At 46.0% G+C, this 26,497-nt stretch overlaps 7 protein-coding genes across 7 annotated transcripts; 5 read left to right on the top strand and 2 right to left on the bottom strand.

Moving 5' to 3' along the window:
* The first annotated feature begins 2,219 nt into the window (after positions 1 to 2,219).
* On the top strand, positions 2,220 to 2,666 carry F4812DRAFT_388148 (uncharacterized protein). Its single transcript, XM_047932090.1, has one exon. The coding sequence runs from the start codon at positions 2,301 to 2,303 to the stop codon at positions 2,574 to 2,576; it is 276 nt and encodes a 91-aa protein (XP_047790356.1). The 5' UTR covers positions 2,220 to 2,300; the 3' UTR covers positions 2,577 to 2,666.
* Positions 2,661 to 3,103, top strand: F4812DRAFT_388140 (uncharacterized protein). Its single transcript, XM_047932089.1, has one exon. The coding sequence runs from the start codon at positions 2,756 to 2,758 to the stop codon at positions 2,981 to 2,983; it is 228 nt and encodes a 75-aa protein (XP_047790355.1). The 5' UTR covers positions 2,661 to 2,755; the 3' UTR covers positions 2,984 to 3,103.
* Positions 3,104 to 6,757: 3,654 nt separating this feature from the next.
* F4812DRAFT_388099 (uncharacterized protein) lies at positions 6,758 to 8,337 on the bottom strand. The gene is made up of 2 exons (XM_047932088.1): positions 8,192 to 8,337; positions 6,758 to 8,140 (listed from the first exon to the last, which is right to left on the bottom strand). The coding sequence occupies exons 1-2, from the start codon at positions 8,226 to 8,228 to the stop codon at positions 6,891 to 6,893; spliced, it is 1,287 nt and encodes a 428-aa protein (XP_047790354.1). The 5' UTR covers positions 8,229 to 8,337; the 3' UTR covers positions 6,758 to 6,890.
* Positions 8,338 to 12,733: 4,396 nt separating this feature from the next.
* On the top strand, positions 12,734 to 16,488 carry F4812DRAFT_428611 (glycosyltransferase family 2 protein). The gene is made up of 3 exons (XM_047934205.1): positions 12,734 to 13,353; positions 13,444 to 15,966; positions 16,031 to 16,488. The coding sequence occupies exons 1-3, from the start codon at positions 13,282 to 13,284 to the stop codon at positions 16,166 to 16,168; spliced, it is 2,733 nt and encodes a 910-aa protein (XP_047790353.1). The 5' UTR covers positions 12,734 to 13,281; the 3' UTR covers positions 16,169 to 16,488.
* Positions 16,489 to 16,672: 184 nt separating this feature from the next.
* F4812DRAFT_428610 (cysteine proteinase) lies at positions 16,673 to 18,240 on the top strand. The gene has a single exon (XM_047934204.1). The coding sequence runs from the start codon at positions 16,904 to 16,906 to the stop codon at positions 17,924 to 17,926; it is 1,023 nt and encodes a 340-aa protein (XP_047790352.1). The 5' UTR covers positions 16,673 to 16,903; the 3' UTR covers positions 17,927 to 18,240.
* Positions 18,146 to 20,934, bottom strand: F4812DRAFT_428609 (uncharacterized protein). The gene is made up of 6 exons (XM_047934203.1): positions 19,890 to 20,934; positions 19,769 to 19,836; positions 19,127 to 19,712; positions 18,723 to 19,070; positions 18,553 to 18,663; positions 18,146 to 18,488 (listed from the first exon to the last, which is right to left on the bottom strand). The coding sequence occupies exons 1-6, from the start codon at positions 20,823 to 20,825 to the stop codon at positions 18,240 to 18,242; spliced, it is 2,298 nt and encodes a 765-aa protein (XP_047790351.1). The 5' UTR covers positions 20,826 to 20,934; the 3' UTR covers positions 18,146 to 18,239.
* Positions 20,935 to 22,182: 1,248 nt separating this feature from the next.
* F4812DRAFT_459318 (GCS-domain-containing protein) lies at positions 22,183 to 24,516 on the top strand (the record flags this gene model as incomplete). The annotated part of the gene is made up of 6 exons (XM_047937523.1): positions 22,183 to 22,193; positions 22,266 to 22,338; positions 22,397 to 22,462; positions 22,519 to 22,793; positions 22,850 to 23,435; positions 23,491 to 24,516. 6 exons carry the CDS (start codon positions 22,183 to 22,185, stop codon positions 24,514 to 24,516), a joined length of 2,037 nt encoding a protein of 678 aa, XP_047790350.1.
* Positions 24,517 to 26,497: the final 1,981 nt, after the last annotated feature.

Raw genomic sequence — 26,497 nt, 5'->3', positions numbered from 1 at the left:
GGGCGCGGCTTGTCGTGTCGTGTTTGCTTACAAGGCGTGACCGCGATTCGCATTTCTACATGTAGACCTCTCCCGGCATTCCTTATTCCTCCTCCCTTGCCCCACGAGTTTCGCAGATCGCTGAATCACTGGATACTACCACGTCTGACAACAGGCCGGAGAAAATCCGTAGTATAACCAACCCCCTATACTGGGTAATCTTACCTAGCCCAGTCTTATGTTTCATTAATATTGAATTGCTAAAGAAAATATTGCACGTTACCGACTTAGTAGCATGTTAAGTCATGGAAGTAGCCTTATGGGGATTACGGAGCCAAAGCGGAAGGTCGAGCGTTTTCTAGATATTTTACTTTAATGAAAAGAGTTAAACAAGCGAATGAAGGGAGAATAGGGAGAAGGAAATTTTCTATACCGCCAAGGGTTGCGTTATACCTTTTCGGACTAGGAAGCAACTTCAACACTAGGTAGTATTTCGTTAAGCCCTGTCGCTCATCATTGGTAACAAGTCCGGTTACCAAGTTTGTCTTTTTTTTCTCTCATTATTGACTGCAGATTAGTTTCTAGGCATTCATTCACTTCAATAGTTTATCCGACATGTGTTTTAACACCTGCGCCTATTTCCAACATGTAAATAGTATTACGGAGTTGTGTCCGAGGGTGTAGGGTTCTACTTACTAGCCCCCCCGGTGATCTCTAACCCGTCTTCCACCGAATGAAGAGTCATCGCGGGATTGTCCCTTTCTGCTTCTTGCAGACTTAGTACTGACATATCATGCGGGAACATCTTGACGTTTTCTGCTAGATCTCAGCCCAGCGCTTGAGCACCCATTATCATATGTTCCCTTTCCCATATACTGCTATGACCAAATACATAGGCGGCTCTGAAGGACCCTCCCTCCCTAATTATTACAGTTAGACAAGCATCCACGGCCCCACGGTAAGGGAAAGGCCCTTGACACACCGGACGACAGGACCATACTATGTACGCGTGGTTATACCAACCCCACAGCTCAAATCTTCCCAATGCCACGGACGCGGTTTAGGGGTCTAACCTATTCAATTCCCAAATCTACGGGCAATAATCTTCCTAGTCTCTCCCCCCTCCTTCCACCCCTCGAATGCTCGTAATTTCGTACGGTGGGGACCATGCTACATAGAAGCTACAAAGGTCCTTCCAAGAGGGTTAAGTGCCATCGAATCATAATACCCCCTTGAGCTTCTCTGCTCCCGAACGTCCAGCATCCCAATCCTTCACCACGAAGGCGTGTTGTACCTATTGTACAGTACAATATAGTACACTAACGTCTAGGGTGTGGGCTTTGGTCGGGAGCATGTAGATATAACAGGCATCTGGACAAGCGAGCGGTACCACATCGACACGTGGTAAAAGAAAAAAAAATTAAAAAAAAAAAAAGGCCTGCCCAGCCCATAGTAGGAAGTATTTATTGTTACAAGGACACATTCACCGTTCTGCTACTGCAAAAAGAGGGAACGAACCAGTACGTAAGTAGTAGTATATCTACAACATACCTCATACCGTTTCATCCCGCGCCGCAGAAATAAAACCGGCCGCAATTAAACCTATCGACCGGTCAGCTGGTGTACCTACCTAAGGTAATATAACCAAACCGACTTCCAAGTCCGCCGCGCGGAGTTCGAGATAGAGAGACAGGGAGAGAGAAAGAAAGAAATTCTCGGGATTTGAAGAAGAGAAAGACGGCTGTGTTTTCCCCTTTCCTCCATTTCCGTGGTGTGGTTTGTTTTTGTTCCCCATCCATCCCATCCCATCCATGAATCCGTGCGTTGGTTTCGTTTTATTCTCCTTCCTTTCTCGGTCGGCCCGTCCCGTCTTGTCTTCCTTTTTTTTTTCCACACTTATCGGCGACCAGTGTGGCGAGCAGCGACAATCGCCCAGGGGTCGAGATCCTTCCCGACAGCGAGTCTATGCTGGTTCGTGCGTTTGCGCGCGCGCGCGCTCGCGGGGGGGTGCCCTTTTAACAATATTCGGTAGTTACGGACGGGTATGTAGGTTTGACCAACACGGCGTTCTTGCTTCTTTTCTTCTTCTCGTTCGTCCTCATTGTTCCGTCAGCGTCTGGAATGGATGGAGTTGGTTTACGCCGAAGGCGCTGGAATAATTCTAGAAAACACATCCCTTCCCCCGTCGGCTGTGAACTTATCGGCCGATTCCTTCGGGGCTGTGCCTCGGCCTTTATGTTGTTGTCTTTCTATCCTACATCCCTCTTGTGTGTTGCTCGGACGCCGTGCGACGGGTAGGCGGAAGAGAAAGAGGGAGAGAGATGATTCCTTTCGTCTTTGAAGCCATTATTTGCGTTCTTTTCCTTACTAATCCCCACATAATTTCGGGCTTTATCGTTCGGCGTTTTCGCTCCTGCGAGCAGACTTTCCTCTCTAACGTCAGGGAATCCAGCCGTGTCTATTCTTCAGCTGAGCCGTGGGATTGCGTATCCGGGGAGTTTCTGAGTTGTCTTGTGTGGGGCGCCTTTGCTTTATGCGGTAGGTCTAGCATGACTTGGGAAATATTCGTATTACTTACCAGCGGTGATTTGTCTTGATCTGTGTTATAAATAGAAGTCGTAGTGCTATTCCCACTTCTGATATCTCGATATATCTTGATAAATCCTGCAGGTATGTGCCGATTGAGTTATCGCATGGAAAGACACCTCTTGCCCAAAAATATCGACCACTACGAGAAAACATTCCATCTTTGCCCGTCTCTGGACCGGGAAGATTCATGTCACATAGATGGGGTGTATGTACGTACGTCACTCTGCATAGGTGGTTGGCGTGTGTCATGTTTCTCACAAGTCCCCCCACGACTGCTGAGCCTGCTGCATGCCTCTACGTGGGTGGTCGTCCCCTGAAAATCTGGGTAGATAATCAGACCGCTTTGCCTGCAGGGAAAGCAATATTGTCTATGCAGAATCCTATGCAGAGTAAGCGTGTTTGTCATAGATACTGACCCTTCTAGAATGCGGAGTGCATTCAACAGATCTAAGGGTTCAATTAACTGACCCCCCTTTCCCTCTTCTCGTACGATACATCCGTAGGTGATGAAGTATCCTTGGGTTGGGTACCTAGGGTACCTACCCTATGTAGGTAGCTGAGCAATCATTCCAGAAGGAAATAGTAATCCGGAGTTACATTCGTCTTCCGGTTTGGCGTGATTCCGAGCTGCCAACTTGGGTAATTCCTTTTAGACATGTTGTGCTTTAGGTATTGTCTTATGTACGTAGTTACCTATCAATCTTATACAAATGTATTCTCTGCTTCGGCTAGGTATATGATATCTACCAAGTCTCAACTACCTAGTATTTCTCAGAGTCTACCGTTCCCATTCACCTACACTTATAGCCAAATTTAGCCATTAAACAGGAACAAGAAGGTTGAGTGATGAGCTTTCCTACCTCTTATGGAAAGCTAAAGTGTCCTTAGGGTATGTGATATCGTAGGACTCATAACGCATCATCCAGTGTAGACTTACAGCACGGCGTTATAAGAGACAACAAGTTAACCTGCAAACACCCCTTTTGCCCAAATCAAATAGTTTAGAATGGTATTTCCTATTAGCCTAGTCGTATAGACCCTTAGCTTAGCTAACCGAATTCAAGCCTATCATAAGGATAACACACCACGTGTCTGCGTAAGAACTTTACTAGGATGAGATGTGCTGGCACCATTGAACTCTTGGACTGACCTAAAAAATTTCTTACAGGATACATTAACAGCACATCTAATCTAGGCTCAGATATGTCTCTTCATGGATCCACCAGGACGAGCCGTAATACCCTCGGTCCCTGCGTAGGATACTTGAAATAGTAGCCCTTTACCGTTGATAGTTATGCCGTCAACAGTATTAAAGAGGCGAAGGCACAGCTCTGGTTGGCCGGGTCATACGTAGATCTATCTCAATACGAGGAAAGAAAGAACAACTTTGGTTAAGGTATCCGAGAGATAGGCTCTATATTTGTAATGTTCATTGCTTTGTAGTGGCTGTTCTAAGTCGCTCAGCAACTGAACCCTCCCCTATTATGTTTATATGAGGTAGGGTTACTCTTAACCGTCACTTCACCTATCTAAAAACATATCATCCTATCAGGCCACACTCAAATATTGAGTAATAGCGGTCTAAATGTAAGTACCTACCTCGTACATACAGGTGCATATCTGCGGGAATACTCTAAGTTAATTCCGGCCGATGTATGCAACTACCGGAGGTGTAGGACAGCTATATAAGCTGCAGCTGCAGCTGCAGGATACCGATATACCTGCTTACACTGATACCTTATACCAGGTGCCCAAGGTAGCTGAGGGGAAGATGCGGTATACGGGTACGTGCATAGGTCTAGAGCTTCTAAGTGAATCTAGAAACCCAGGTAGATTAACTTAGACTCGATGGAGGCACTATTCGTGATGTATAGGAGATGTTGATCCTCGGTGGTACTTAGACACAGTCGGATACTAACAGGTACTATGCCAATAAACCTACCTGGCATAGGGAAACTATATGCTCGCTTTATAGACTTATCAACCTACATCCATTTAGCTGCCTATCTTTGCAGACATGGAACTCCGTCTCATTTATCCTACGCTAGCTTGTGAGGGGCGCCGGGATGGGCGATAGTAGGGATGAGCAACAAGAGTAGAATATAAGCAGTGGTAAGAGATACTCTCAGAATACTAGGTAGAGAAAGCTGTCGAAAATGAGGACAAATGTGAGTGCGTAGTGACTGGCTGCTTACCACGCTTGTTTAAATGGGTACGTCAATGAAATAGAAGCTGCATTGCTAGATTCGAATTTGGTATATTCAAAAGTCCAACGAAACTAAAGACAATCGTTCGATTTATAATGCTATATCATGTCCTGTCACATCTGCCTTGCATACAGTTCTACTCCCATCTTCAATTAAAATATACCCAACCTAATGTTTCCAGTGGCGGGGGAGTACAAAAATTGCTGCTATGTTTGGGTCTCTGTATAAGAAGAGTACCTATACTCTGATATAGACCTCGTCTCTCTTGTCTGATTCACCCTTCTTCTATTTACTCCTTACTGTTATACCTAAACGCCTCTCCAGTCCGACGACGGATGTATGCAGCAAGCAAGCGAAGCCTGCAGTGCGAGTCTTCCTCGGACCCCCAAAATGACCTTACACCTCGGCATAAGCATCGTGATACGTCGGCAACCAGTCATAGTAAGGTATAAGGTAGATATATATATACAGTAATCTACCAATCTTATGCGGACACCCACTATTTTCCCACCAAAACTTAGCAACTTCATTATATTATTACAGCCTTTAGAAAAATGGTAAAAATAAAATTCTTCTTGTCTTATAATATTTAATGATTAAATTTTATAAGAATATAATCTTTTAAGCAATGGAGTTTGACGTTCACGTTGTATTTTAAGATATATTTGACAAAATTCGTTTTCCACCAAAAAGTTACACTTTTTGTTAGAAGAAATATTTCTTTCCACTTTAGTACCATTTTATCGGGTAATAAACTCAAAGAATTAAAAAATAATATAATGCAGATAATATTTTAAAGAAATCTGATTAATATTAAATAATTTCATATTTTTACCATTTAAGTTGACTTTTTATTACTTTGTAAAGTTGATGTCTTTTGGTGAGGCTATAGTGGGGTATCCGCATAAGAATGGTAGGTTATTGTAGCTATATAGGGATGCACATTCAGAACGGACATGATATGCATGTTACAAGCATATAAGAACACACGTCTTGTTTGGGTAGGCCGGCTATATATTAAACATGTTCTCAAACTTCAAGTCAGAGACATATAAACGAGCGCCTACCTGACCTATATTATATCCAACTGTGCTTCTACAGTAGATGTTCTGATGATATTAAGAGGTCAAGACCTCATACACCGTAAATAACCATCAGGCCGTTGCGATCATATACGAGTATGCCATGAGCCTAACATCCTGCTAACAACTGTTATTTCAACTAGAAAGACCATCAGGTTCGATACTACGCTGACCACAATGTTCAAGACTGAGGCAAAGGGTGGCAAGAAGGTATGCAATATCAATAGTTCTCGAGTGGTCCTGGGTGCGGGTTTGAGGACTATCCGTAATAGAACACAATCACTGGGGATTCTTCAATTTGGAGCAGAAACCTCGTCTGACATCAATGTATAGAACCAGATGCGAGCTGTATCCGAGACATTGCCCTTGATATTGTCTTAGATTTGGCACGCTATATACCTAACCTGAGGTATCTGTTGAGTAGAGTTCGATCGCCGGCGTCTCGAATAGAATCCCAAAGCTTGGGTCGTATCGTGGTAGAAAAAAAATATGAACCACAAACGCGACAGATATAGGGCAAGTGTGGTTAGCAACACCACAATTGCCCTATATGCAACATCTTAACATGATTCTGTAGACGTATAAGATCCAAGTCACGTTGATAATGACTGTCAAGAATAACAGCGTCGGAACAGATCGTATTGTTCGTCTCTGGACCTCAGAGGCTCGAAGAAAAGGGTAACACAATACATAGCAAAAGACAGGCCAGCAGCGATAGCGACATTGGCAACCATCTACATAGGGGCCACTATAACTGCCCCCTTTCATTCGTATCTCCAAACCGAGACGCCGTACCGTAAAGATCCAGCCCCAGCACTCATCCTGCCGCGATCTCCAAGTCGCAGCAGGTGGTATGAAAAGAATCAACAAAAGCTGGTTGCCGACCAACTAACAATACCAAAGAAAAAAAAAGAGTCCAGACTAAGTAAATACCAGAAGTAGTAGTTTTAAGTAGACGAATATATTTCCCGTTTTGTCGCACATTTCCCGTATCCCATCATGATGCTAGATGTCATGCTAGATTGCGACTAGATTAGTCTCGTAAGGCATTTTCATCGCCAAATGGGCTGCCATCCCGCTGTGTCAAAGATTTACTCCTGTCGATCCGCGAGACCGAGTCCCCCATTACTGCACTAAGGGAGCTGTTATTTCTATCGGCACGAGGAGGCGGGTCCGCAAAGGGGCCCTGATCTACGACCGGTGTATCGTCAATTATTGTGACTGCATTGGACTCCCTTTCACGGTGTGATTCAATAACTTGCTCCAAGGCGTCTGAATTGCCCTCAGTGGTAGGAGAAGACTTCGATTTCACATCGACTGTCTTAGGCCCGCTACCAACACGGACCATCTGAGGGCGTACGGCAGTGGCAGTTGATGCGCTAGCATTTTTGAAAAAGGTAGCCCCGATACTGAAGGCTGGGGAAGGAGGTGGGTGATCGTATTTTTCGTAGTCGACGGCTGGAACGGGCGGCGTTGAACTACCGCTATTGCTGCTGGGAGCGCGAGATTTGACACTGATAATAGACGGCTTAAGGAAATTGCCCTTCTGAGCAGGGAGAGGAGATACTATAGCATTCTTTCCGTATATAGTGGATGCAACGCTTGATCGCGGAGCATATGACGTTCGGGCAACCGACGAACGATCGGTGTAGCCTGATATGCCCGAGTACGTCGAGTCTCGGAGGTCGCCGGGGACGAAGAAACGCTGCTCGTCGAAGGGGGAGTTACTACCGCTTTCTGAATGCGCGATAGGAATTGGTGGCACCGGAGGAACAAGCAGCGTAGGTGACGTAGGTGTAGCTCGATTGGTCACGCCAGGAATGTATGCAATCTGAATGATATTCGAAGCACGAGTAAGGACGGTGGATGCGATCGAGTGAACAGTGTGTGTCGATTCTCGTTTCGACCGGCCTGCATCCAACTCATTTCGCATGCCCATAGCCTCCTTGGTATGTTCCACGTCTCCTTGCCAGTGTTCTGTCTCGTACTGTGATCTCTTACTTTTGATATAGAATCTCCAGACCAGGTAGGCAATAATCGCAATAGCAGCTAAACCTCCCACCACGCCACCGGCAATCGCACCAGCATTCGGGCCTTTACTGGCTGTGGTGGCAGTACTACCGGCGGTTGGATCTTTTATACAGAAGGCCTGAGGACATTCGTTGCAGGACTGAATACTAAATTGACATATTTCATCATCGGCACAAGGAGGACACGTCGGCGCGCCAGTCTCGCATTTTATGCAGCCATTTTGTCTTTTGAAGAGTGGAGGGACATCATCGTCTAGACCTCGAGCGTTAGAGACGGCAATCCAGAGTAAATGAGTTAACTTACTTAGGGAAACCCCAACGAAGCCGGGAATACCTGCCATTGGTAACTGACAGAGGGAATTTTGCGCCCGAATGTGAAAGGTAACTCGACGATGTAAACTTGGAAGAAACTCGGAATCAATGCCTTAATACGGATCGACAATATGATACAAGACGCTGAAGACTTTGGCTTGGCGGTGAGATGACCCTACTGCAGATCGGTCTGGCTGGAAAGTCTTGATTGGCGATTGATATCTGAGAACCCGACACCTCTGCGTCGATGGTTGCGAAGTGGTATTGGACGACACGGAAGCGTCAAGCCTCGGTGTTGTTCGTCAAAATGTCGAATTGGCTAAGACTAGGGACGGAAGAAGGGGGAGGCACGGGAACGTTTGGCGTTACAGGCAATAATTTAATTGATGAGGAGGATAAACGAGTGACAGAGAGACTAGCTCAAAGAAATGAAGTCGAATAAGTGCAACCTAGGTTGCCATGGGAAAGAACATTTAACAACCACTGTAGTATCGATTGCAGCTTGTGCGAGTGATACCTTTTTTTGAATTTGAATTTGCAGCGTGGTTAGAGTATGACAAGAGAGATGAATTGGTAGAATTGGTAAGAAGGGAAGAATTGAACGAGGATGGATCCCGCATGACAGGTGCGGCAGAAGTTGGTTGGAGTTGGCAGAGGGGGGGGGGGGGGCTTGTCTGGAAAGGTGGGAGTGCGGTAGTGTGAAAGTGTTAGCCTACAAAGAGGAATGGGGCCAATGGGCAGGTGGAAACATAGCATAGCGGACAAGGTCTAATTCGGCTTCATTAATTGATTGTCCTGGGCAAAACAGCCATAAGGAGAAAGAATAATGGGTCGATTTATAGGTACGTACTGTTCTATGTGCTAACCTTTAGGTACCTAAAGCACTGTAAGTTTAGGTACTGGGTAGCTATTACTCAGCATTAACCAGCATTACCCAGCGTCACCCAGCACGGCAAACGTTGTACAGAATAGCAAAACTGCCAAATTAGGCGAAACAAACTCGTTTGGCAGGGGCCAATAGTGCTCTCTCATTGGATCGCTAGTCGCTGCTAAATAATCCTCTAGGACTTTTAGGATATTCTGTACCTTCTGATCCAGGAACAGCTCAAAACGTTCAAAACACAATTGAAAATAGACTTGTGCCAAAACGGGAGAACAAAGAGGAGATCGTCGATTGGTTCCATATTTCAAAGTTCTTCTTGTGGGCGGGTGGGATAAGCATATCTACCTTTAACCCGTCTTCTTTCAAAGAGTTCTCAAAAATAGAGAATAACTAGGTACCTAGTAGATAACTAAGGCAACTAATAGAAAAGAACTTATCTTTGTCAAGTTGGCGCACCACGTACACACATCCGGCCGGGTACATAAAAGGTCCCATATAGTACCTAACCTAGTACGGAATAGATCCCTAGGCAGGCAGGGCTAGAACCTCCTGGATCTACGAGGTCTACGCAACTGAGCACTGACCGTTCAATGATCCTGGTGTACTCTTCTGCTTGCATGTGTTGTGCGTTGCGTTATTTTGATAAAATAGTGTATGTAGTACTCCGAATCAAGTTCTTGGTGTTGTACGAAGCAATATCTTTTAAATGATCCGGCCCCTCGCCCAGAATTTTATCGGATTGGATGCTTGACCCTTGGGGGATGGAATTGTATCGCCGTGAGCAAGCAATCAATGTTGTATTTTCCCCGCCCGGAGATTTTTAAGAAGTTGGTTGCCGCTTTTCCGGGAATGATGGAAATGAAAATATAAAAAATCTACCCGCTACCCTTCTTGCTATTATTTCATAAGAGCCATTGCTCATTGATTAAGCCATATGTAGCTTTCTTTTTAGAATAACCAGATAAAATTACGAGAGACTGGGTACGGATTAGATCTCCCATCTTGAATTTTATAGACAGGGAACCGTATAAAAGAAAATTTCGCATGAAGAAAAGGACGGATAGTAGTGGTCGGCATATTTGTTAAGTAAAGTAATATAAGTACCTAGCTACTTTTAAACTAACATGCTGAATAGGTACAATAGGAATGAAGAAATGCTAGGCTTCTACCTACACGACTGGGATAGACACGGTTATAAAATAAGGATACACTTACTTTAGAGGTAGTTAGCTTATTCGTCGTCCGACATCTAAACAATACCTACTTGACCTACACTGAGAGTTCACCTCAACCTCTCGATCCTATTTAACGCATCAAATTTGATCATCAACATTTTTTAGCAACAAGAAAGATATAAATTCATGCGGTATGGTAGTCAAGGGCGCTGGTGGGTTAAGTTGATGCTCTGAACTCTGAGGCTGAACGCGATATGAATCGACATGACTTGACAATAACTATTTTGTTTAATCGATACTCGAGGAATTATATAGCTGTAATATTTCTGCATATACCTACCTACCTAATCTAGTATACATACCATCTTATACGAGGAAAAAGATTCGGTATTCACATGTAGATAAAACAACGTTGGTAAGGCTGGATGCAACGTTAGCTCGTTGTTAACCATGCATTTGGTAACGGCCTTGTGTTTAAGTAATGTATGGGATGATCAAGGTTTATAAGTAAAAATTTCGAGTTTCTCGTCTGCAGCAACTCTATAGCACATACATACCTCTAACATGTCTGCATGTGTAGTCGAAAGAAAGCATGGTTAAAGACTAGCAAGATATCTAATATATAGGTCTTAGGTAATGTCAAATAATAGTAATAGGTATTACGGATTACTAGTGCTGTCTACGTATAACTCGACGGCGCACCCCAAAGGGGTGCTGCGCTTTAATTAGGAAATCGGGCAGTAATTAAGCTAGCGTACCAAACTTCAAATACCAGTAAGAGGTTATTCCGATCCCTGTTACCTGCCAAAAGCGGAAGAGGAATAATAATATTTTATGAAATTTTATGAATGTTGGAAAATACTTCAAAACGCGTAAGAATTACACCTGTTCGGAAGTACTTCGGATCAAATCCCTAATCTTGCCCGTTTCCTTAATTAAAGCGCAGCACCCCTTTGGGGTGCGCCGTCGAGTTATACGTAGACAGCACTAGTACCTAGAGGCAGGACAAGATTAGCATACGCAACGCAACGCAACGAGGAAGTTATTTTCACCGAATCTTGCACCGCCTCATTCTTTTATCCACAAAGTATATGAGGTAACTAGGTACATAATGTATGTAGCTGCCCTAGGGAATATACCCCACCCAATGAGGCTACTACAAAGATCTCCACCTGCAAGCTCTCCTATTTCTAGCTATTTTTAGCCCCAAAGGACCCCTATGCTGCCTTAACATGTAAGACGAAAATTTACCTTTAACTTCACGTGGCCGTTGTGATTTTGATTTTCGAAGCCTTTAGCTGAGGGGTAAAACCGAATCCAAACTACTTATTAAACTCATGAATCTAGAATTAAAAAAATACATTCATTAGGTTAGGTAGTATTCACTCAGCAATGCTATAAAAAAACATACCTCCTACGAAAGTACACGTAGGACATTGGGGAATTTGTGGAGACTTAGTTTCAAGCTAGCAGCAAAAGCTGAGGTTGCCAACGAACGAACTACATAATCCTATGTATCATCCCCTGAAAAAATTACAATACAAAGAATATGTATTTAACAGATCTGTCTTTAATTTGTATTCCGCATGTACCATGTAATCTGCCTCTTGTAAAAGGGGCCAACTGCCGTTTGTTAGATAACATTACCTTTTAGGTACGTACCTGAGGTAGGTACTGAAGCGTATCACTTCTGAAGAGTATTGGGTTAGGTAAGTATGTATGTTATTCTCTAGAGAATTCGAGAAAAAACAAAAACAAAAACAAAAAAAGGCAGGACAATGAACGATGTTGGGTAGGAGTAATGCTTGTGTGCGGCTTGTCTCATTCTTTATCCCTGTGCTGACCGATATGCAGTGTCCGGTAGGCTATCCATGGGCATTGCGCCTTGTCGGATCGATACTATTTGCTAGTTGCTCGAATTTGTGGCTGAAGCCTGAAGGTTGGATTCATCTTGAAAAAAAAAAGGAACTAAAACTTTGTAAAGCTTTCCAAGGTACTGCATGCCTCTTGTTTTTTTTCTCTGCTTTACCAGGTAGATAATCCTCCGTCCCTCCACTGTATCGTCTTACCTCTAGGTACCTGTTACTCAGGTCAAAACACTATATGATACAATAGGAGAGATATCATCAGGGTGTGACATAGATGAATACCAAGTATCTGGGCCATCACGGGAGCTGGATACATACCTGAAAAAAAATTATATCAAGTGACACACTCCCTAATGTAGGGGACATAGATAAAGAGCAAGTGATGAATAAATTTGAGGCATCTGGCGGTTGGAGAACAGGTATGCAGGTTTTGGTTTTGGCCAATTAAATTGTCGGGTGGCGGCAGCGTTAGCGCAGATAATTTATAGAGCATGCAGTGAAAAGTAAATGGTTGATTCGCCTGTAATTGGTGCTAAGCCACATCAGCCCTGGCAAACAAGTGCGAATAAATGCTACATGTGTGTGTCAAGCTTGGAGGCGGTGGGTACCTGTAGATGAGGTACCAACTCACCTCTATTGTTTTTCTGCATGTCTCCTTTTATGTACTTGGTTTTTAGCGACCCTCTCGTACATATAATCATATGGGGGGTTGCGTCCCGACGCGGATCCCATCCCAACCTGAAAAAGAAAAACACGAACGACCGCCCTTCCTTCATCTTTCCCCTTAGAAACACCTAAAACATATTTTCACCCATCGCAAGGCCTCCCCCTATGTCTTCGAGCACCGGGTGATTGATTCATTAGACTGCTCGATACCCTTTCCCTCTTTTATTATTTATTCTTGCTGCAAGAAACTTGCTTGCAGACAGGACGCTTTTTTTTTTCTTTTTAATCTTTTTTGTCCTGTGGGGGGAAACTCTGATTCTTGCGTGGCCCCCTGGATCTTGCATCGCTCATAGAAGTGAAGTGTTCGAGGGATCGACATCGACATAACTCGAGCTTTGGGAAGCGAGAAAAAAAAAGTCAAGAAATATCGATACCTTAAACGGTTTGTCACCTTGTCATTTAAGACTGGTTGGTGTAGCCGACAGTCAAAATGGCTTATAACGGTGGTCGCGGTGACGAGTACGACGGGCATCGTCTTCAAGACATGCCCGCCGGCAGCACGGTAAAGTTTAACCTTAACTCTAACCATCGCTTTGGGAAAACCTACCCATCCATAAGGTCACACAGCTAATTTGAACCTCATGGCATATAGTATCACCTCCCCCCTGTTGACCAAGACGAGGATGAATCACAGCGTCATCTCCTGGGACAAACCCCCGGTCTCCACTACGAACAGGATCGGTTGGGTGCCAATGAAACTCCCGCACGCCCAGTTTCGGCTTACAGTCTTTCTGAATCTTACGCTACGAATGCTCCTCCTCCTACTCAGTCACCAGCACCTCAATATACCAGCGAGTACGGAGGTGGCTATGTCGGACATCAGCTTGAGGATACCGGTTTTGGATACGGACGGCCTGCATCTACGGTCGACAGCGACGAAAGTTGGCTACGTCGCCAGCAGCCCGGTGGCGGCGGCGGTGGGTTGAAGCGTTATGCTACCCGTAGGGTTAAGCTAGTTCAGGGATCCGTTCTCAGCGTCGATTATCCCGTACCGAGTGCTATCAAGAACGCCGTGCAGGCTAAGTATCGAGACACTGAGAGCGGCAGTGGAGAGTTCCTCAACATGCGATACACGGCTGCCACCTGCGACCCGAATGATTTTACTCTGAAAAATGGTTACGATCTTCGGCCTCGTATGTATAACAGACACACCGAGCTTCTGATCGCCATCACCTACTACAACGAAGACAAGCAGCTTTTTTCGCGAACTCTTCATGGTGTTATGCAGAATATCCGCGACATCGTCAACCTTAAAAAATCTACCTTCTGGAACAAGGGTGGCCCTGCCTGGCAAAAGATTGTTGTCTGTTTCGTTTTTGACGGTATCGACAAGGCCGACAAGGAGACGCTGGATGTATTGGCGACCATTGGTGTCTTCCAGGACGGTGTCGTGAAAAAGGAGGTTGGCGGAAAAGAGACAGCTGCTCACATCTTCGAGTACACTACCCAGCTGTCCGTTACGCCGAACCAGCAGCTTATTAGGCCGGTAGATGACAGCCCTCAGACCTTGCCGCCCGTCCAAATGATTTTCTGTCTGAAGCAGAAGAATACCAAGAAGATCAACTCTCACCGTTGGCTATTTAATGCGTTTGGCAGAATCTTAAACCCGGAAGTGTGCATTCTTCTCGATGCTGGTACTAAACCAGGACCCAAGTCACTGCTCGCCCTTTGGGAAGGCTTCTACAACGACAAAGATCTTGGTGGTGCTTGTGGTGAAATCCACGCCATGTTAGGCAAAGGCGGCAAGAAGTTAACGAACCCTCTTGTCGCCGTCCAGAACTTCGAGTACAAAATCTCTAATATTCTGGACAAGCCTCTTGAAAGTTCTTTCGGCTACGTGTCTGTGTTGCCTGGTGCTTTCTCTGCATATCGATTCCGGGCTATTATGGGTCGACCGCTAGACCAGTATTTCCATGGTGACCATACTCTTTCCAAGATTCTCGGTCCCAAGGGTATCGAAGGCATGAATATCTTCAAGAAGAACATGTTCTTAGCCGAAGATCGTATCTTGTGTTTCGAGCTTGTCGCTAAGGCTGGGTCCAAGTGGCATCTGTCGTATATCAAAGCTGCCAAGGGCGAGACTGATGTGCCCGAAGGTGCTCCCGAATTTATCAGCCAGCGACGACGTTGGCTCAACGGTTCCTTCGCCGCCACCCTGTACTCGCTGATGCACTTCGGTCGTATGTACAAGAGTGGTCACAACATCGTCCGCATGTTCTTCCTGCACATCCAGCTTATCTACAACGTCGTTAACGTCGCCTTCACTTGGTTCAGTTTGGCATCTTATTACCTGACAACAACGGTTCTTATGGATTTGGTCGGACAGCATACAGAACCCGGCCCAAATTCTAATGAGAAACATGGATGGCCCTTTGGGGACACAGCTACTCCCATTGTCAATCTCGTTCTTCAGTATCTGTACATTGCCTTCCTGGTTCTCCAGTTCATTCTTGCCCTTGGTAACCGTCCTAAGGGTTCCAAGTGGTCTTACATCGCATCGTTTGGTTTGTTCGGGTTTATTCAGCTCTACGTCCTCATTTTGTCCCTTTACTTAGTCGTGAAAGCTTTCCAACCAGAGAGTTTACCCAGCGGTGAAAGTGCTGGCGATGCGCTCAAGGACATGTTTACGGGCGAATCCGAGGTGGCTATTATTATCCTCGCGTTACTGGCGACATTTGGTTTGTACTTCATCGCATCGTTCATGTACCTCGACCCCTGGCACATGTTCCACTCGTTCCCGCAGTACTTGGTTCTCATGTCGACGTACATTAACATTCTGATGGTTTACGCTTTCAACAACTGGCACGATGTTTCATGGGGTACCAAGGGTTCAGATAAAGCCGAAGCTTTACCGAAGGCCGAAGTCGTGAAAGATGAAAAGGGTGAAGCGGCCATCGAAGAAATCGACAAGCCTCAGGAGGATATCGACAGCCAGTTCGAGCAGACAGTCAAGCGTGCCTTGGCTCCTTTCAAGCCGGAGCCCGAGGATGATAGCAAGGACCTTGAGGATTCGTACAAGTCTTTCCGAACATCATTGGTCGTTGCGTGGTTGTTCTCGAACGTTGCTCTCATTGTGGGCGTAACTAGTGATAAGCTGGCCACATTCGGTGTAGGAGTAAGTTTCCCCTGAACATAACATCAATAAGACAATGAGGGGCGGTATGCTAACTGATTTAAAGGTTACCACGTCAGACCGACAGGCGCAGTTCTTCAAGTTCCTTCTTATCGCCACGGCAGCTATGTCCTTTGTTCGTTTCATCGGATGCTGCTGGTTCTTGGGCAAGACCGGAATTATGTGCTGCTTCTCCAGGCGGTAGAGCGGCTGGCACTCATCGGCGCAATCAGTTCTTGCGAGATTTATACGCCTGCGATTTGTACAAATGTAGCCTATCTCCAGGACCTGGCGTCAAACACTATTTCTATGCTGGATAGAAGGGAGATATGTCTCGGTTTGCAGGACAGGATAAGGGGGATTCCGAAAAGTTGCGGCTACGCCGTAGGTCTGTTAACCGTGTGACATTGTTTAGGCGTTAATGGCCTTCTCCTTTTATATACACCTAATATTTCTGACCTGGATAGTCAGGTCAGTTTCTTACGAACCATTTTAGAAAATCGAAGTGTTTTTTATGGTTAGGTACCTCCTATCCTTATATTGCATGTGTGCCTCTTTAGGTACCTAAAGTACCTACCTAACCTACCCTAGGTACCTAAACTTGGGGGTTGAGCTAGGTACCTTCCTGTAGGTACCTAAGGTATTGTACCTACACTTACACCTAACCCCACTACATCACGTAAACTTGCATTTATTTGTACCAACATTACATGAATCTTTATAATTGAAAATACATATCATCTACCTCCTAAGGTAAATTTCGCCCCGCGTTCAGACGAACATCTAAATTATATACAAATTTTCATATAATTTCCAAGTCGAGCCCATGTGAAGAATTGGAATTATCTCTTGCCCAAAACTGCCGGTTAATATTTTCGTACCTAATAAACTACTATAACTGCCGCCCACTCGAGCCGATACCTCTCCTCTGCAAATTGCTATGGAGTCTTTAGAGACGATACAAGCCCGCCATCGTAAAGAGCAACGCGACTTACAAGCCAGAATCACGAACAAGAAGAAGAATGCGACGAAGAAGACGCGGAAAGGCGTCAACGACGAATGCGCCGAACTCGAGCGGCAGTTAAAAGAGAGGCAGGAACAGGAGCTTGCTGCGTTGAACGGAGAAGTCGATAATGAAGAAGGCACAACAGGCGAAATAGAAGAGCAAGAAGACGAAAAGCCGAACGGCGCGAGTCGGAAAGATGCGACGGACGGGATAGCGGAACAGCTGGATCGTACGAACCTCTCGCAATCACCAGAACCCAATTCCGCAACGACACAACCACCACCACTACCACCGCAGCAGCAGCAGCAACCCAAAAAGCGAAATCGCCAAAAAGAGCGCATGGCGCGACGTGCGGCAGAACAAGAAGCCGCCGCCGCCGCCGCGGAGCAAGAGGCAGCTAACATGACAGACCACCGGAAAATCGAGAAGACGTACCTGCTCAAGGAGTTCCAGGCGAACAACCTCGTCGAGAAGGAGATCCAGCCGGACGGGCACTGCCTGTTCTCCGCCGTAGCCGACCAGCTGGAAGCGCGGGGGGTGCCTCTGTCCCTAGGACTAGGCCTGGGCGAGAAAGCGAACCCCGAGACTGGCACAGAGAGAGAGGTCAAGGGCTTGCCGGCCTACAGGGTGGTTAGAAGGGTCGCGACGGACTACATGTCGGCGCACGCGGACGACTTCGCGCCGTTCCTGGAGGAGCCGCTGGACACGTACGTGCGCAAGATACGCGACACGGCGGAGTGGGGCGGGCAGCTCGAGCTGTCGGCGCTCGCGAACGCGTACGGCGTCGAGATCAAGGTCCTGCAGGACGGGAGGACCGAGACTATCGAGCCGAATCCCAGCGGCGCCGCGGGGAAGAAGGAGGAGAGGGGGGAGGAGAGGAAAAGGATTTGGCTCGCGTATTATCGCCATGGGTACGGGCTGGGCGAGCATTATAACTCGTTGAGGCAGGCGGATTAGGAAGGGAGGCAAAAGTAGAGGTGGGGTGTAAAGAAAAAAAAAGGAAACCAGGGTAATAGAAATAAAATAAAATAAAATGAGAGCTTGGGTATCGAGGCTTGTGGCCATCGTCGGCCTTGATTGGTTCTATTACGAGTAGGTAGGAGGTAGCTACGATTTACAACTATGTACCCGTACAAAATCAAATCAACCACGTCAAATAATAGACTCTACAGTGTACATCTTTTTACCTCGCGTCTAGAGGAGTTCGTAGGAGCCCTCGTGTGGACAATTCCATTATATACCTAGGTACCTAGGTAAGTATAAACTACTCCTACATGCCTTCGAATATAGAGTCTTTTCTCTCATCAAAGATACGTCTTCGCCGGGGATGGAAGGTTTTCCGTAGAAAATTCCCTAACGATAACTTGAGGTTGGATAGTCTCTTGTCGTCGTGAACTAGCCACAGTACGACGCCTGATATCGCCCAGGTACCCACCGCTAGTAAGGAAGTAGAGATCAGGAACGAAGATTGTCCTCGCGCTACATCATCGTAGGCAAATATATCCATGCTAAATAAAGACTTAGGGTAAGGGCGTTAGTCAAGAAGCTTCTTCCTATAAGTTAGATGATAGCGGGCAACATACGGAAACATAGCTCAGGGGAAGATAAAAGATGGTGACGATGGTGAATACTAGAATATACTGGTTTAATATCGTCGCTCGTGACGCCTCGCGTACCGAAGTAGCACTGAAGAGCTACGTTGTTTTATTAGCATATCCCGGTATGTATCCCAATTCTTGAGGTCTCTACTTACGCCATCCCTGAAACCCTTGATCTCTTCTTCCTTCTTTTCTATGCGATCCATGAGAGATTTTGAGGAGGCACTGTGGATTGCTATAACTTTCTCCCACGTCTCGTCGATTTTCTCGATAAAAGAAATCGGAGTATCTCTTGAACCGGTAGAATCACGGCGAGCTATGCTGAACTGGAAATTTGCATCAAAGTCTTGTTGGAGCTGTTGGAGCTCACGTCCACTTTCCTGGATCCACTCAGAGAATATCCTCAGCGTCTGGAGAACCGTGAAGTAGAGACGGGACCTGTCGAAGGTGCTATCAAACATGGTCGTGGCACCGTCGCGTCCTGGGTCAAATAGCTCGTCGATCTAGCTAGGTTAGTCAGGGTCCAAAAGGGATAATGACCAATATTAGCAACTATTACCTTCACACCAACCAACTTATCAATCTCATTCAGCGTTTCAACCCATTTACGCCTCCATAGAGGGAAGATAGAAAGTAAAATCCTGAGGAATACAGCAATGCCAGTGAATCTTCCTTGATTGGGCATATCTAGTGAACGCTCACTTTCCATGAAGAGGCGCCGGTACTCAGAGTCGCTTAGATAAAAAATGGTATATGGCGGCATGTCGGTCGTGTGAGAGGTCACTATTGCGAGAGAAAATCTCTCCTCGACGATCCCGATATTATCTAGGCCGTCTAGAGAAGCAAGCACGCCAGACACGCGAGAAGGGCGGAGTCCATTCTCAGGCGGTCTACCAGTGCTAGGTAAATACTGCTTCCCTGCTGACAGGACGCGAAGATGGAAATGCATATGAATCCAGTCGGATGATAGCCAGACTTCGCTGGTTTGCGTGAACCGCGGCCAGTCAGAGGTGTGACGGCTTAGGAAACGCAAGGCTTTCCTAGTTCCTAGAGTATCCTGCCCTGTATCACCGACGACGCTCATCTGAGAAAGAGCAAGGTATATGCAAGCGAAGCTAAGGAGTTGTCGTGCGTGGAACACTTGCCTTTATTGGTTGGGTTAGATGTAGTCGTCCATCTGATTTTAAAGTGAATGACTTACCATACCCGCCCAAAAACCTTTCCATCCCAAGGACAAGATCTATCAACATGCAGTCTGTCGTCGTCAGGCTGTTACACTCTGTTAGTTTGCTTTGGCTCGTGGGCCTAGGGGCTATCATTACCTGAAGTTGACGCAAAAGTGAGCGCTTCACGCTCAACCAGGGTGCTCGTGCAAAATGTGCCCCATAAGAATCATAACCTGACTGGTATAGCAAGGCTTTTGTGAAACCTGGGCAGTTTAGGAAGATGCCAGAATCTGCGAACTCGTCCGTTTCGAATGGCACCCCAACTTCATCCAAGTTCCGTATGGACTTTCCCTGATAGGCCCAGTCACTTTTAATCAGGGATGCGACCCGCGTGAGCTTTAGGGCGAGTTGTGGTTCTCTAATCTGGTCAATATGTCTCCATGGTACTTCTACCGCCTGAGCATCCTCACGACTAGTATCCTGAACTACTAGAGTGGTTTCGCCGCATCCTTCTTGTTCCCAGCCGTGTGCATGGATTAATTCGATTGGGTCGTATGATCCGGATAGAACGTGCGGGAGGTTGTATCTTGCTAGGAACATATCACACAACCGTACCGAGTCCGGATGCAATGTGTTTTGAATATACTTCTGCAGAGACGAAGGGTTAAATTTGATTTTTACAGGACTCGGTTGAGGCTGATTGGCGTTGACATGCGGGAAAGGAGACTTTAAGCTCTCTTCATTATCATCATATTTCTTCTGGAGTAGAGCTAGAAGCCGGTCCTGATTTACTGCCACTTCTGATAGCAGCTGGAGGATGCTTTCGTGGTAGCGTCCGATCCTCTGCTGCTCGAACGGCACGCATTGCGAATGAATGTTCTCCTTGTCTGATAACTGTCTAGGTGAGTTTGATACTTTCCTATTGGTTTTTATACGAAAATGTCTGGGTAGCCTAGAAGATTGACGAGTGTAGTTGGCTATTCGAGGGCGGTCTGGCCTTTTTGTAGATGCTAAAAGAGAAGGCTCGTCTACTTGGGCCGGTGATATGCTTGCCAGGTTCTCACTTCTGTCATCGGCGTTGTTTAGAGCCATTGGCTTATTCACTACTAATTACAGGTTTATAGAGGGAATTATTGATATTAATGGCTCTATTGTCGGTATGTTAAAATATAGCATGTCCTGCTTTGCTTTTACCAATGGGAATATGTAGAGTACATGTTGATTATCTACAAGGTACTTGACATAAGTTGTACTCTGTATTAGATAGCTGTTTGCGCCACAAATTCAATTACCCAAGATTATGTATGGAAAGCACTGCCACATCTCTTCTCATTTGCCGAGACGGGCCGCGCCGGGGTTAATGGGGTTAACAGAGTGGACGTAAGCGCAGGTGAGCAAATTTAACTAGTGTAATCTCTATCCAACTTCTTCGATTGATAGTACTAAACTTATTATTAACCATTAACGTCGTAACTTGTATTTCTAAGCCATTTGCGGGTTCGGTCGGCATCTGGCCCTTATTAATCATCCTACATGTCTAGAGCCCCCCACAAAGGAGTAGACAAACTACCTAAACTAAGAGGAAAGGAAAAAGAAGAGAGGGAGGGAGAAAAAAAAAAAAAAGAGTTCATAATCAAGTGATACCTACCTCTATCTACCTAACCTAACCTATATATCGTCCAAACTTGCCAGCTTGATAAATAATTTAATTACCCCCCTCATTTCCTTTACACTCCCACCTCTCTAGCAATCTATTACGCATCGGGAAACAAGGGATTCCCACTTAAAGCGCTATATCTAGAGAGAAAAAGTGTCAGTCGGACCAGTGGTATGATCCAGGAATTGCGTGCTTCGATGCGCAGTTGACAACACCGTACCACCCACCAGTTTCCATCCTATATTCCTCCTCGTGACTATGGCTTCGAGAGTCTTACTCTAATTCGTGGGGGTTGCAATCTGAAGGGAAAAGAGGCGTATTTGGTTTGGTGACAGTGCTGTCAGGGCCTGTCGTCGACGCCGCTTCAAAAAGGCTTACCTTTGACGATAACAGCAAGTCCGTAATACGCTTAGGTCGGCAACACAATTCGAGCTTGTGGTAAAGCAAACTTGAATTTTAAAGGCCAAATACCTAAGGTTACCTAAGGTTAGGTTAGGTACTGATAGTTCTACTTCCTGTCCTAGTCATTTCCCTTTCCCTTGAAAGTTTCAGTTGTTTGCCTACTCCTCTTATATATCAGGTACTTACCTCTTCTTACCTACCTCTTATACGTCTTGAGGCATACATCTCAAACCCTGTTCTCTCCCCTCAACCGAAGCCTAGCTTGTCGAAAAATATACTGACTTGCCCCTGGGTACCCAGGTATTTAACCCCTGGATTTTATCAGAAAGGAAATATTTTATTTCCTTTACCTTGTCAAGTCGCCTAGCTGCCAATCCTTAAACGGCAAGAATGGGGTTATTGTATGTCTTTCCTTGACCGATTGGGGTATGGGAACCGATCCGGTGATAAAGGCTATTAACACATACTTTTAGGGCTTTGGGAACGGCCCTTGATTGGCCTGAGGCGCAGAAGCACGCGAATCAGGTTAGGGAATGGGGCATTAAGGTAATTCCCCTCGCTGCATCAATCCTTACTATTCAACCAGTTGGCTGACTCATTGTAGCAACTATTGGAAATTTGGAATAAGGCTAAGCACAAGGAGCATGATGCTATGCTGTGGGGTGATGAGGTCTGCTTGCATCGTATTCTGCCCCTAATGAGTTAACCCTGCTAACAACTCCGTAGATAGAATATTTGGTCGTCAAGTACTCTAAGGATGAGCCTAAAGTTCTCCTTTCGCTTCGCCAAGCCGATATTCTCACGGCCCTAGCCGCCGACGAGGAGCTATCTGATAAGGGCGGCTGCGTTCCGGCATTACAGGAACTTGAATCACAGAGATCCAATCCTTTACCCGTCTTCCACCCCGAATTCGGCAGGTTTATGCTTGAGGCTACCCCGGGCAAGCCATGGGGCATTGGACTCAAAGAACTTCTGGGCGTCGAGCCTGATATGAAAAACAGGTATCGTTATACTACCCCTTTATGTGTCACCTCACATTAAATTAACTGGGTTCTAGGAGGAAGATAGCGAAAGAACACATGCAAGCTGAAGAATATCCTCTTACGCTCACAACATTTCCTCGCCTGGGCGTTCCGGGTGTCTTTACAGATCCTTACTACCCGCCATCTGGGCCAAGGCTTCGGTCACAATTCGTACCAGACGAAATTGCTAACCCACACATTCGGTTTCCGACACTGGCAGCCAACATACGCTGGCGGCGTGGCAGGAAAGTCCAGGTCAATGTTCCGGTATTCCACGATAAAAATACGCCAAATCCCTGGAAGGACCCTACTGTGAACTATGATCTACACAACTGGCCAGAGGATGACGATGTGAGAAACGGTGCGGCCCCGGACAACTTCATCCACATGGATGCCATGGCGTTTGGGATGGGAAGTTGCTGCTTACAGATTACATTTCAAGCGAAGAATATCATCGAAGGTCGAAGGATGTATGACCAGCTAAGCCCAATTGGACCTATTATGCTGGCTCTAACGGCGGCGACTCCTATTTATAAGGGGTTCCTAGCCGATACCGACGTTCGTTGGAATCAGATCAGCCGAGCTGTGGACGATCGAACACCAGAAGAATTAGGGGAGAAGGTTAGTTCTCCTAGGATAATTTGGCGAGCTCTATTAGTACTAACGGATCGACTAGCCTTTGAAAAACAGCCGCTGGCGCATACCGAAATCTCGTTATGCATCCAACTCTACTTATATAAGCACAGATGAGCGCCTTCGACAGGAATACTTGGATCCTAACCTTGTCATTGACGAAAATATTAAGGCGGAGTTGCTTGAGGGCGGCATGGATGACCGTCTTGCGACACACTTTGCGCATTTATTCATCCGAGATCCCATCGTAATATTCAGTGAAGACCTTAAGGAGCTTGACTTAACGAAGGCGGACCATTTTGAGAACATCCAAAGTACCAACTGGCAACATATGCGGTTCAAGCCACCGCCACCGGGCTCTGATATCGGTTGGAGGGTCGAGTTCCGCCCCATGGAGATACAAATCACGGACTTCGAGAACGCAGCTTTTGCCGTTTTCATGGTTCTAATAACGCGTGCAATTCTAAGCTTTGACTTAAATTTCTACATCCCAATCGTCAAGGTGGACGAGAACATGGAGACCGCCCATGCTAAAGATGCCGTTCTGGAGAAGAAATTCTACTTCCGGAAGAACCCGTTCGCGAACCGGCCCGCTCGCAGCAGCGCCACCTCGCGCTCCGGTTCACCCACGACTAGCCGGCCTCCGACGCCTTTCGGACCTGTTGAGGATGAATACACGCTGATGTCGGTCGACGAGATTATCAACGGCTCATCGTCGGATGAGCATAGCTTCCCGGGCCTTGTCCCCATCGTCGAGAGTTACCTTGACTCAGTGAATGTGGACGTACAGACACGATGCGAGCTCTCGTCGTATCTCGAGCTCATTCGCATGCGCGCTAGCGGCGAGCTCTGGACGGCAGCAAAGTGGATTCGACACTTTGTAGATGAACACTCCGCGTATAACCATGACAGCGTCGTGACGGATGAGATCAACAAGAGCCTCGTGAGCGCTGTGATCGATATCGGAGATAGGGAGCAGGAAGGCAGGGGCTGGAAAGACCTGCCCATCCCCAACATAGGCCACCTGCTAGGGCGGTTCCGATCCACCGGCGGATGTGGTGGCTCATAGGCTCGAACCTATCGGTTAGATCGTATGAGAGTTTCTCGATTTTGTAGAAGGACGGCATGGGATTACATATGTCTGCCCATCTATTAATCTGGCGCCTCGATTTGAGAGTATGCGATGGCGTTGTATTGCATCTAAGATGGTTTTGTTCGTTGGCGGCTATTTTGCCTAGACCTCCTGCAGGTATATACTATACCGAGCATAGACAGCGACTGTTTTTTGAATTTGTCTAAAGCAATCTGATTTATTGCGGCTTTCTCGCCGAATGCAATTGTCGAGCTATTATCTAAGTGACATAAGCGCGTCGTATACTTATTATAGGTTCAATACCTGTGTAGTAGGTACCTAACCTAATGACTGGTAATGTCTAAATTTCAGGGCTAGTCCAGTTACTCCTCGACGGGCTCGTGGGCTCACATAGCCCTTACTCTATCCTCTGCCCCTATCCTCATCAAGCGTTTGATATATATTGCATCAACCAAAGGAGTTATTAGGTGGGCCGATGATGACTTCACGCAATATTCCTTCAAGGTCCACTAGCCGATCTCAAAGATACAGTGGTGATAAGTTATACAGTCGATATCTGTCAATTACCAGTAAGGCTGTTAATCAAGATTAAGCCCAAATGACTTGCTCATCTTAGGTACCTCTTATGAACATTGGGTTGTGGACTGAGCCGTTACTAGGGGTATCATAGACGAGAAAGAAGCTTGCTCGATCTACTACTAGACGAGATGTTAGGTCTACAGGAGCGCTCCGCACCGACCTCCAAAAAAACAAGACATTTCTTTGTTTTGGCAAATATAGTTCTTTTGAAGTCTATTGGTGGATTGGGATTCTGTGTCTACCAGGACCAGGCTTTTGGGGGTTCACATTGCATCTAAAAGGTCATATGGAGAGATAATGACGGGAGGTGATGTATAAGGTATATAGATGTAATAGTGCCTCTTTCAACCCATGTTCTTTCTCATTCAAGGCGATAGATTCCCTTATATGTCAGCTTAGGCACTTACCCCCTAAAAACTACCCCTTTTCTTATGAAGCCCTTGTTTTCTAGAATGATGGGCGATTGTCCTAGAATTTGAGAAGCCCAGTACCTCTTCTTATTGGCAGTGAACTAGATAGTGCATCTCCTATTCTGGTAAAGGAGGATACGTTACAGGCTATTAGGTCTAGTCTTAGGTACACATCATTGGGGGGGAAGGCTATACACACCGTAGGTATAGAGGAGCTCGAAGTTTATTGTCTTCGTAGCTCGACGAACGCTCCGAACGCTCACATCATGTATATTTCGACTAGCTATCCCCTACCAGGTACCTACCTATTAGTCAAGCACTGTGGCTATAACGCATCTTATGTACCATAGCGGCCATGGGGATATCTATAGAGCCATTCTAAAAGTTTAAACTATTCTATCTCTGACAATCGTTACGTAAGGAAGGTATACATTCTAGCTTTAGAACCGTTCTAAATTTCAAGTCGTCCTACGTTTTGAAAGAAAATTTTCAGAAATTAAATGCCTTCCGTGGTCCTCGAACCTAAGCCTTTTAACTTTTAATTTTTATATTTGATTTCGTATGTAGCCTCATACGGCCAAGTATGCAACGTCGTTACAGGATCTCATTCAAGTAAAGCAATATGTATGTTAGCGGGTATGTATGTGCATAGCGGGTATCAACACCACCGAACCCGATCCGCCGAGCCTCCTGCACAGCTAGGTATCTACCTACCTATAGGTACGTCCTTTACGCCGAGTGCAGTTCAGACCCTTCCTGATTGAAACGACCGGTAAAAAAAGGGGGGGCACCTCCCGATCTCTACAAGACGGTGCCCGGAAACTGTCTCTCACATACCTATCCCACATCCCTGGCGAAGAGTAGAGTAGCTCTGCTCTGCTCTGAGCTTACCTATTGCAACGTAAGTGGCGGCTTATCTGCTTGTTTCAGAGTGCTGCGCGGTTCCCTGCGTGGGAAAAGTTTAACTA

This window comes from Daldinia caldariorum (assembly GCF_022478825.1).
Source record: "Daldinia caldariorum strain CBS 122874 unplaced genomic scaffold F4812scaffold_8, whole genome shotgun sequence".
NCBI lineage: Eukaryota > Fungi > Ascomycota > Sordariomycetes > Xylariales > Hypoxylaceae > Daldinia > Daldinia caldariorum.
This window is presented reverse-complemented; position numbering and strand designations above follow the sequence as displayed.